This window comes from Schistocerca gregaria, chromosome 2, assembly GCF_023897955.1.
Source record: "Schistocerca gregaria isolate iqSchGreg1 chromosome 2, iqSchGreg1.2, whole genome shotgun sequence".
Classification (NCBI taxonomy): domain Eukaryota; kingdom Metazoa; phylum Arthropoda; class Insecta; order Orthoptera; family Acrididae; genus Schistocerca; species Schistocerca gregaria.
Window position 1 is genome coordinate 316,666,277 of NC_064921.1, and position 12,422 is coordinate 316,678,698.

At 38.5% G+C, this 12,422-nt stretch overlaps 1 protein-coding gene across 1 annotated transcript in view; it reads right to left on the bottom strand.

The window, feature by feature from the left end:
• Positions 1–2,833: 2,833 nt before the first annotated feature.
• LOC126336940 (PHD finger protein 3) overlaps positions 2,834–12,422 on the bottom strand; it is a 240,225-nt gene continuing 230,636 nt past the window's right edge. Inside the window, 1 exon segment of the mRNA XM_050001117.1 lies at positions 2,834–5,743. Coding sequence (XP_049857074.1) covers positions 4,253–5,743 — 1,491 coding nt within the window. The 3' untranslated portion in view covers positions 2,834–4,252.

Sequence of the window (12,422 nt, forward strand, 5' to 3'; positions counted from 1 at the left end):
TTGTAAAGGAGTGCGATGAATTAGTGGAAGCGGTAAATTTGCACAATATGCTGGTTGAGTTGAATAGCACACATATAAGGGCAGAAAGATATGCCCTAAGAACTGTGTTTCACTTTCTTGATTCATGTAATGTAAATGCATGGCTGCTGTAGAGGCATCACTGTACACAAGGGGTGAAAAAAGCAATTGCTTGAATTCAAGAGTGGCAGTGTTGTGTGTGTGTGTGTGTGTGTGTGTGTGTGTGTGTGTGTGTGTGAGAGAGAGAGAGAGAGAGAGAGAGAGAGAGAGAGAGAGAGAGAGAGAGAGAGAGGGAGGGAGGGGGGCTAATATCTGGAGAACAAGAGGTGGACAAAAAATTTACTCATAGCACTCCAAGATTGTAGGCATCTGGGAGATAAGATGGAATAGATCAATATGAAGGCCAGAAATAGATTGTTGTTGATGGTAGAAAGGAACTGAAAGTGGATGCCAGTATGCAAGGGAAATAGTGTGATTTGAGGTAAAGATTTTTTCAATAAAAAGAGGAGAAAACAAACATCAAGAGAGGAGCACGTTAAAGAATTCAACGGAGCATTATAGCAAGCACAGCATATCTGAGAGGGCCAAAGGGGAAGGGGGGGGGGGAGCAAAAGGGGCGGGGGTGAGGGCAGCAGCATGGGTGGTAGCAGGGAGAGGGGCAGTGAGGAACATGTGAGGGGAGGAGTTTCAGGGAGAGGTGTGGGGAGGAGCACCGAGGTGCTGGTGAGGGGAGGGGAGGTGTGGCGAGCCGCCGTGGCGAGGGGTGGGACGCCGAACTGCCGCAGCGAGGAGAGGAGCAACAAGACGTTAATGAGGGGAGGAACTCTGAGGGGAGCTGCGCCAAGGGCAGGAGTGTCGAGATGCCAGTGAGGGTCGAAGTGCAGGTGAATGAAGGGAGTTGAGCAAAGGTTGCACCATTACTATCTACAATATATGCAGCAGCTGCCACCTACGAATTTTTCTGTACGACACATTCTGCTGAAGGTTTGCACTTAGTGAGCAACTCATTACCTTAAGGGCCTTGTGATGTTTACTGAAGACATTCAATTCATAGTGTAATTTTTTTCTTAAAGGACATGTTGAGGTGGATATTATAACATTTAAGGATCGAATGTACATTCTGCTATATTTATGTAAGTATTTGGTCATTTCCACTCTTTGCACGGTGTTTGGACACTGTACCTCTTGTCAGCTGAGTACTGGTTTTAATGCATGACAGTGTTCCTAAAAAATTTACTGCCTCAGTATGGGTGAATTTGTAGATGAGAACAAAGCCTTTGGTTCCATACACACAACCTCTCCAGAAATTGTAGTCTGTTGGAGTTTCCTTTTTCCTGGAAAAGGGTGAGGCTTTCTACGAATAAACAGCACAAAGATTTCAAAATCCTGCACTAGAAGAGTTACCGGGAAGCAATCTGAATAACAAAGGACAATAGCTGCAGCCACCATTCAAACTGGAGGTGATATACTGAATGATTTGCCGCAGAAAAAGTAGAGGATTAAATAGAATATTTCAGAAAACAGACACACAGATGTGCTCAATGGATCATTGTAAAGCTCAAAACTCAGATTTATGCTAATATTATATACTTTTATGTTCATCACTTGTGGGAAACCTAACCAGAAATTCTTTCCTGGACCTTTTTTTTCTAAATGCTGTAAATGGAGAAATGAGGACTAGTTCACAAAAAACGAGTGTTATTCACACACTGTTTTAAACTATCTTGATTTACAGAAGGTTATTTTAATGTAAAAATTGATAACCATGAGACAAGGAAGCTATTAAGGGACAGATGCTAAAAAACTCCAAATAGGCATGCAAAGTACCCCAGAGTTGCATTTACACAGTGCTGAATATTTGTGTACATAGCACTGCATGATGTAGGAAACAATTACTCATATTACCAGCGAAAGGAATTCTGTACAAAGTCAATGTTGCATATTACTTAAAATAGTAACCAATCCTTTTTCTGATACATATTGCCTCAAGTCTTAGTACTACTTCAACAGAAAGAAAAGTGGAGCTCGGAAAAAAATATTGACACCAACCATCTTCATAAGACACGACAAGCATATAAAAACTTCAGTTGTTCAGTATCAAATGCCAAATGGCATTTAAAAGAACTTAACTGACAAGGTAAGACTGCTGAGTACATGGAAGCAAAGTCATGGCAGTCATCATTACTGTCATCAGTGAAAAAGAACAAGGATGGATCTCACAATTTTTTACACAAAGTCTTGAAATAACTAACTCTACTCCCTTTCATTTATTATGATCTAAATTTCTTTGTTGGTGATAATATAAATGTCCTTGTAAGCTTCCCACAAATCATCAGCAATTAGAGATATATTGCACCTCTTATTAAAGCAATGAACATTTTTATTTGATTTCCAGGACATTTCCTCGAGCTCCAGAGAAATTCTACTTATCTTTGCAATTCTGTTGTTCCCATTACTCACCGTGTCCACTACCATATGGTATTTCAGAATGAAAAGTAGTTAGACTATTTTCATTACCAGATTTCCAAATATTATCGATGACATTCGTGATTGCTAAACATCTAGGACTATTGAATTATGAGTTTTCTAAATCCTGACAATTTGGGAATCACTGTTTAATCTACACATTAGAAACTGACTAGATGGCAATGCTTCGTAAATTCATGTACACTGACATTTCACCTACTTATGATGCAAAGTTAATAAAGGATTAATTTATTTTTTACAGATAAACATCACGAGGAAAAGGGAGAATGCTGGGAATAGGAATGGCCCTTTCAACAGTAAATGGAATAGATGACTAAGAAAACAAATGTTGGACATAAAAATATTTTACACAACAACACAAGTATTACACAGGTGATACTTTTCATGTTCAGTACTACTGAAATGAAGTCAGAACAACCACATAAGTTTGAAAGAGATCTTTTAAGTGAGGCTTCTGTACAAGTTCAGTTATGTACAGACATACACATGTACTAATATATGCAGTTCATAAATAACTCTCACACTTTTGTAAATATTTTATACAAATAAAATTGAATTAAATTTTCTGCCATATACAAATAAAACAATTCATTCAGGCAAGGAACTTCACCTGAACACACTAACAGCACTTTTTACCATACATTCTACAATTCACAATTAACAAATTGCTCACACATTACATACACTGTTTAGTCCATACAAAACATACTGTACACAGACAACATTAATTTGTTTTAAAAGTCACATGCAAAAATGCATTAATTACACGTTTCAATGAGACACTATGTTCAATTTGGACCTTACAATGAAAAATGAGGTGAAATAAACTATTTCCTTTAAAACAGGAAATGTGTAAAACATTGGTTTATGAATGTTGTGAAAAATGATCACTGGTTTCAAAATAGGCTTTACAATAATTATACAGTGAAATGTTCTTTACAGAACTATAACATGTTAAAGACACTTATTTACACATTCAAACCATATAAAAATATTTGTACAAAGCAATTACTTCAACTTGTGTAAAGGTACCTTTAGACACTCTACTGTACACTGCACACCTACAGAACTTCGAAATGTCACTTAGCAAGCAACAAGAAAGGCTATGGAAATTCTGAAGTGTGCTTCCACAGAACTGTTCAATGTTATGAAAATATTCACTCAAGCAATTTCACAGCACCTAGTCCTTATACAAAACAGGGGACACTTTAGTAAATTTGCTTGACACTTTAGTAAATTTGCTTTCACTCAGTTTGCTACTTTCCTTTTTAGTCTCTCTCTCCTAAATTCTGCCACATTAATTCATAACACTTCACACATTTAGAAATGTACATAATGAAATGCAAATCTTTATTTCAAGGCTGAAACAAACAAGTTCTGTGTTCTGTACACATCTGAATACCTGGATAAAACAGGTGCGCATAAAACAAAAAGTGTCTGTAAAGGTGGGTGGATGAGGGGGTGGGATGTTAGACGAACAGGAGAATTGGTGGGTGCACTGTAGGGTGGCAGCAGCAACAGGCAGGAGAAAGAGTGGGGCAGGAAAAAGTGTGACTACAAATAAATTTCAGTACAAAGATAAGATCTGTCTTCACTTTCCTCCCCGGTTTTACCAAATAAAATATGTATAGTTAATTAACAATGTTACAAAAGTCTTCTACAAAATAAGTTATTTTGGAGGAGTTAACACAGAACATGTTATGTTACAGCAACAATGTCTTTTCTTCTGTATCAACAACCACACTACTCACGAAGAATCACTATTTTCATTGTCTCTGTTCCTTCTACTACTGCTGCGAGATGACCTCTGCGTTACTGTAGTCCTATCATGCATCCTCTCTCGCTCTCTATGCTTATCTCTTGTACGCTCACGATGTTTTTGTTCAAAGTCTTTAATATGCATATCCCATTCTGATCGAATGCTAGCATCGTATCGGGGGGACCGCCTGCTGAAATGTTTTTCACTTGGTGGAGGACCACCCCACCTTCCTCTGCTAGGACCCATGCCCCTTCCCTTCCTCATGAATCCTCTATTACCACGAACAAATCCCCTACCTCTCATATTAAATCTTCCTCTCAAAGGAACTGGTGCTTTATTATCCCATGTATCACGAGAACTTACTATTGGAGATCCCCCCCTACTTCTCTTTGCATCACTTCTAACCACATCATCATGAAACTTGCGTTTCTTCCTTGATGAGCCTGGTTCTGCAACTTTAATTTCAGTCTTCACATCCGAATAACTAGCTGAAAAAGAAGAAGTGAAACTAGCCTCTTTGCTTCTTGGTAAATTATACGCTGGTGGAGGTTGCGTATAGCGACGAGTAGCTGTATACGGCACAGGAGCAGGAAGAGGTGCTTGATAACTTGTACTGGGTGGAACTGGTGGTGGCATTGGTATATTGTGTGTCGCTGAACCACTTGCTGAAGGAACTGATGGAACAAAAGGTGTCCCATATGATCCATAGTCTTCATCCTCTACACCTGGAGGTAATGGTTGATGCGCTGGTATCTTGCCAACTGAACTCGATGTGCTGTGTAAACTATCTACACTGGGTGGCATACTTTGGGGATACACATTATGTTTGTCTGTGTCAAGCGAATCTTTGTGCTCCATTTCCATCATTTCAGCCGCTTTCTTTATGAGATCATCATCAGACAGTTTACTCAATGTACTTCCAGATGACTTAATAGATGTATCACAAGGAACGGAACTTCGTTGACGAGGATCCCTATGAGATCTTGTTTCTATTGTTTGTGCAGCTATACTATGAGGGTGCACAACAGGAGTAGAGAGTGATAACAGGGCAGGTACTACAGATGTTGCTGATTGGCCTAATGGTGGCTCCGTTGGACTTTGAAACTGTTTATTTGCACTATATGAGTGAGGTGAGTTACTCATATCATCATTTAGTCCTGGAATTTCAACATCTTGACCAGTATTTGCATAATTCTGCACTATAGGATCTGTCTTTAAGTCAATTCCCCTTGATCCTGATGCTGTTGGTAGATCTGTTTCACGTTTCTTTATACTGGCTAATATCTCATGCAGGTTCGAAGGTATCGATATATTTGAAGGGAGAGAAGGAAGCATAGATTGTGTTTCTGAAGGTCCAATAAATGGGATTGAAGGTGGGGGTGTGAATGACCTCGAAGGACTGTATGCTTCATTCTCATCATCACCAGATGTAATGCTGCTCACTTTTTCATCCCCAATCACAGCATAATTTTTCATTACCTGTAACAAAAATGGTTAAGTATGAATAGAAATGCATTTTACTTGACAATTACACAAATTACTCAATGCGCCAAAGAACTCTGACTGTATTACTTTTGCCTGCATTCATATAAGCTAATGAAACTTGAGAACTCTTTCAGTTGACAAGTTACTGTTTTGTATGAGATATATTTCGTAAGTAAGGGTCTAAATTCAGCAAGGAAGAGAATACATGAATTTCTTGCTCTATCCAGCTGAAGTTAGTCATAGATGATTAGATCCTGCAGAACTACAGAGATGTTGATTTCTACGGTTCACCTGCTGTTCCAAATATTCCCAAACATGAGGTTAAGATCTGGTGATTTCGAGACCAGCTGAGATGCAACAGAATGCTAGTGTGTTTATCAAACCAAGAATGTACACACACAGCTCTAAGAACAAGCCTGCTGTCATCCTAAGCTACATCTTGAACACTCATTGGGCTGTCAGTGCATTTCAAGCTTCACAGAATTTGGGGGTGGTTGGAAGGGAGGGAGGGAGGGGGAGTGGGAGGGGGGGAGGGGGGGAGAGAGAGAGGGGGGGACGAGGGAGGGAGGGGGGAGAGGGAGGGGGGAGAGAGAGGGAGGGAGGGGGGAGGGAGGGAGAATTATGACTCATCAGACCAGGAGGCTACTGTCCAGTTTCTGCGTTTGACCCACTGAGGACCTGTCACTGTGTGTGCTGCTGTGGTCAATGACCTAATATGAGGTGCCCGACTTCAAATGTGCAATGTATTCAATTCACTTTGCAATGTTCTCTCAATGTCATTTGTAGACTGCTTGATAGGATCCTATGTTCACTTATGATAGCAATTACTGTTGGGTTGTCACTGACAAGCATATCTCAATATCTGGTTCTCGTTGGATGGGATCTTTTTACAGTCACTGTTCATACACTGTGTTACATGGCAGCGAGTGGTACACCATTCTTTGTAAATGCGCTGGGCAGTTCGTGTTTATACACCAACAAATTGAGCAACTAAATTCACAGTATAGTCGCAGGCACATCCAAACATAATAGCTTCTTTCTGCCACTGTGCCACATCTCCACCTTTTACTGTACCAATTCCGTACAACTGCCTAGCACGTACACACAAGTCCTCTGCCATGACTTACATCAGTGATGGTCACATGGCTGCCTCGTGCCAGCTCTGCACCTCCTGCACATCCCAAAGTGACCGGTGTGCTCTTTTAATGGGGTGTGGCTCTTTTAACGGAGTGCGGACAATCTTTTATCTGATGAGCATATATATAAGAAGTTTAAAAGAAAGAAAGGAAGCTTTCACTGACAATTGGTTTCTTACAAAACTACTTTAGAAGTTCTCCAGCTGAAAAATGAATGATTTGACAACAGCAATCACAAACTCCTTATAATCTTTGAACTACTGTCCATCTATCAATTGTTTCTACAGTAAGAAAAGGTAATAGTCACTGGGTGTGAGACTGAGACAGCAGGATAGATGGCCAAAAGCTTCCCAAAGGAAACAGAAAATTTTATTCTTGGCACGGGTAATAGTTTATTGGGTTCTCCACTCAGCTCTGTATCATGCTCATTTGTATGGCCACTTTCAAAGTCTCAACAACATTATCATTTTCTCCACTCATTACTGTAGGCCTATAAACTAATCATGCCTGCGTTTCTGAAAAGTTACATATTCTTAATATTCTGATTCGCATGAAAATTGAATTTGACATGAAATATTTCAATTGGCGGCAGCGGCAGGGGTGGGGGTTCAAAGATTTTTGAAGCCATTGTTTGATTCCACCCACAGCATAATTACTGAACCAAAACAATGATATCTGTGGCTTCATAATCAATCAACAGATGCTGCTGCATTCATACAACTTTCTATGAGTTGCCAACATCTCAATACAAGCAAGGGGCCCTTACTTTTCAAACATATCTCATACAAGACCTGAAATAAATCTGATGTTTTCACCAAAAAGCAAAAAAAGCACACAACAGCTTAAAAAGGGCACACACTCCACAAATAAAGAGTCTTAATTGGTAACACACACAATGTGGTATAACAACATACTACCATCAAAAGAAAAAAAAGAAAAATTTCTATTAAACAGACTCACTACAAAATACTGAGAGCAGAGAACTCACAACATAAAAATGAAGGGAATAAGTCCTAAATTTAATTAATGATGCTTATCTGTGATTAACTAGTATGAAATTTCATACTATTTGTGTCAAATGTTATGTAACTGAAACACGATTATTATTACATGGATAGATAAAATATAAAATACAGACAGGTTCTACTTACTGCTGACAACAAAGTCTACTAAAACAAAATTTACAAGAATCTTAATGGGAATTTTGATTCGAGAAATCAAGTGCCTTTTGGTTTAACTGTTCATTTGAGTATAAACAAAATAGTCACTGCACCAGCAAGGAGCTATATGGCATGGAAAAATGTGTTAGTATCTATTGTAGCTCTACAGACAGCTGCACAAACGAGGAGTTCAGCTACCCCCCACAGTTGAAATTATACAGACTGCAAAAAATCCTAAACTGAGTATTATGAGATAAGGAACAAATTATTGGAAAGTAACATTCAGGTATGACGTATGGAACTTAAGACCTGACAGCAACAACTTAAGCTCACAAAAACAGTTTACAATGTCAACTGCAACTGTCAATGCATTACAATGAAGCAACAATTTCTTCTCTAGGGCACTGGGAGGTGGAATTGTTATTCCACAACTTCTTTCCACAATGTGTCTTTCAAAAGTTTACATTTCGCAGTCAAGTTGATATGTTATAATCGATGACTCCCCATACAATCCAGCATTATCTCCTTAAATTATGTCACGCAAACAAATCTTTGTTAAGAACTTTGACAATGCAGTCTGTACTAAGTTTCTGTCCATAACAATACACTCTTTCTATTAAAATGATGCCTCGCCCAGGCACCATCCTATACAATAACTTACATCTGCAAATTTATGCAACAACTACCAGTAATGTATAATTTTGAACCTGCATTATTGACAGCTTGCTGGAGTCAATGTATATATTGCTGCTTGTGGAGACAACATTGTGTGCCAATACGGCTGTTTCAGCATGGGCTCACACCTCCTACCTCAGATGTGCCAGTGCTATTGATCTGTAAATGTAACCATTTCATGTACTGAACATTAACATTTAACAATAAATTTTGAATGAATTAAGAAACTCTAAAAAGATGGAAGATGTTCTGATTTTTGTCCAAGAGTGTATACAAGGAGTCGCCTAATATGTAAAATCTTGATTAATTTTACTGATTCAGAAACCCTTTTTCACATCTAACTATGTGCATGTCGGCATGTGTGTATTCCACAGTACATAGAAAACTATAATTTAACAAGAATAAGATTACGAATGGCAAGAAAGAAATGGGTTGCATTATTTGGCGCAAATTTGCTGGTTTGGTAATCATAAGTTGTCAGTAATTTCGAGAATTTAGAAGAGAGAGATTGGGGAATAAGAAAGACAGGCGATTAAATAGTAGTCAACACTCTAAAAGTGAATTAAAAGTGAGTTTATTTGACCTGTACAAGGAATGAACAAGACTGTAAAGGAGTAGCAAGAGTGGAACCACACATTTAAGAAAAATAATGATTTTATGTCAATACTTCCCACGGGTGTTTGGGCACTAATAACAGATTCAAAATACAAAATGAAAAGTATTTTAACTGAATAATACTAGGAATATAAAATGTGAAATCATAGACCAATAAAACAAAAACCAATGGCCCTACATGCAAAATTTTTACAGATGGGTTAACCAGTGCTCAATGCGGACATAACGTGAAAGATAAATTCATTTAGATATTTGGGTTATAATGTATCTAATAGGTTAAGCTCTAGAAATAGAAAAGAGTGAATGGATGTGTTAATAGGCTCATTGGGAAACACATGAAGAAATTTTTTTAAACACTTGGAATCCACATCATTATTATCTAGACAAGGGTGTGGGAGTTGAAAGACGATAAATACAAATATGAATTTCAGAAAACAGTAAAGATCAATGTACAAAAGTTCATTGTCATTAGAGGTGGAAGGGGAAGTTCAAAAAATCACAGCTGAAAGTGTGCTGAAGAGCTAGTGGTACAAAGAGGTGCAAAGAAACAGCCTCAAGGACTCATACAGGAGGGAGAAAATTTCAAAGAAAAACAAAGAGTTCTGTCCATTGTTTCAGAAGAGAAACAGACATAGCAAAAAAAAAGAATTTGCTAAGAAGAAGATGGCTACATGAGAGGTAGCAGAAGAGCAGCAGAAGAAGAAACAGGTGGAAGAGTAGACAAAAATGATGGAAGAGGACAGTGAGTGAAATAAGATACTGGATTGGTTAAGGATAAATAAAGAAGGAAATGAGGTGATATGTCATGCTGCCAAGGTATTCAAGAAGATTTTGGAAAAGCGTTTGTGGAGGGTAGTAGGCAGGAGGACTGAGAAAGGAACAATATAGGTTTAGACCAGGAAGGATGACAGTTGATCTAATTTTTAGAGTAATGCAGCTTCAAAGAGACACTGCAAAAGTGGTATAAATTTAGTAATGGCATTCCTGTGCACTGAGAAGGCGTATGATAGTGTGAAAAGCAGAACAATCTGGGAAACACTTCAGAAAAGGGGATTGGAAGGCTGACTATTAGAAGAATACAGGTGATGTATAACGAAAGTGAGAATTGTGTAAAATGCGGAGAAGATGAGGCAGACTGGTTTGAACAGAAAAGTGGGCTACAGCAAAGAAGTGCATTACAATCTGTATGTCTGATCACTGTTATAGATGAGACAATTTATGAAATGGCATCACAAATCCGAGATGACAGTATGATTTCAGTGGTATTAAAGATGACGTAATGGTGGTGGTGGTGGTTAGTGTTTAACGTCCCGTCGACAACGAGGTCATTAGAGACGGAGCGCAAGCTCGGGTTAGGGAAGGATTGGGAAGGAAATCGGCCGTGCCCTTTCAAAGGAACCGTCCCGGCATTTGCCTTAAATGATTTAGGGAAATCACGGAAAACCTAAATCAGGATGGCCAGAGATGGGATTGAACCGTCGTCCTCCCGAATGCGAGTCTAGTGTGCTAACCACTGCACCACCTCGCTCGGTGACGTAATGGTGTCAGGAAACTGAGGAGGAGAGGTATAGTAGTACCCCTTTTTAGCAAATCTCTGCAGACCTAAATACTTTTTTTTTTCTTACACGGGGGTTTTGCCTAGTAAGGAGTGTCCCAGAATCATAATACAAATACATTTAGGTGATGTAAGATCTCTTTTAATTCCAAACTCATCAATAATTTGCTACAAATTTAAACACACACAAACATTACATTTTTGCAGTACACACTTTTCATTTCCTTAAAAATCAAGAACAGTTGTTTATTTCGTCCTTCCAGCATGTTTTAGTGACAGAAGTTGTCACTCCAGATAGTTGACTTTTGCGAAAACTGACTCTGTGACATTAAAAAAGGAAATGTAGTTCCTGATGGTGTCAATTCAGAGCACAGCACCTACAAAACTTGGTGCAATGGCCCCCTCCTGCTTCTTCTACTTACTATTACCATCATCAGGATCATCACCACCACCTCCTACTTCAGTGTGTTCCTGCACTAGGATTTCACACTTCCACACTCAAGTTGAATTTAAGTAGAAGTCAGAAAGTCTTCATCACAAGAAACAATGAACTGGAATGTCACATCTTCAAGAATATCTGTGAGTCTATGCCATTCTTCTTCTTCTGGTACAATTGTCTTCAACAGCAACTGATGTACAACAAACAGCATATGCAAAACGATTTAACACAGTTTGTTGTATTACATAATTTCAGGCCACAACAAACATATACATAGACTGCAGAATGTTGATTCACAACTTCCTTCCTCTCCAGGAATGCAATTTATTTCTGGATACGTTACTTTGTATCTGCCTTTAACATAGTGTATTACGCCCAGGTTCAAAGGCGGCAGGTGACTTGCAGCCCTGGTATATCACATTTCCCTGGGGTATACAGGGCATCAATCAACAACAAGCACTATTTTTCTACCTGCTGCGCTCATCGTGACATCTAAACACTAAGAAAACTTGTAAAGATTCCAAATGTCATTCATGCATTGCTTTCTACTCTTAAGTACAAGGTAGTGTTTTATGTTTTAAAAAAACCTGCAAGTTTAAATTTCCCTATTATCAGTGAAGGCAACTTCTCACTTTCATCACTATTTCCAAACACTAGTGCAGTGATTCTTCTAATATCTATACCTCATTTCTTTCTTTACAGAATACATTTTCTCAGGCAGTAAATTGTAAAAGAGGCAAATTTCATTTGCACTAAAAATGTGTCTGGGCTTATAATTAATAATGGCACTGTAAAGTTCTTCCAATGGTTTACACTTTCTAAGTCCACAGCTTCAATCTCCCCACTTACACTATGAAATGAGAGATTACCATATTTTTTACAACAATCTAACCAGTTGTTCAGCATACAAAAATTTTCAACAGCACTCTTCAAGGCAATTTTTAAATGATGGCATAAATTGCTGGTCATCTGGGCCCAAAATTTTTCTAAATGGTTGGTCCTCAGTATTAAGTTTTGAATGAGAGTCAAACGTTCCGTGATGAAATTTGTCACACATTCTCACACGTGATGAAATTCATCTCATGTAAAAGGA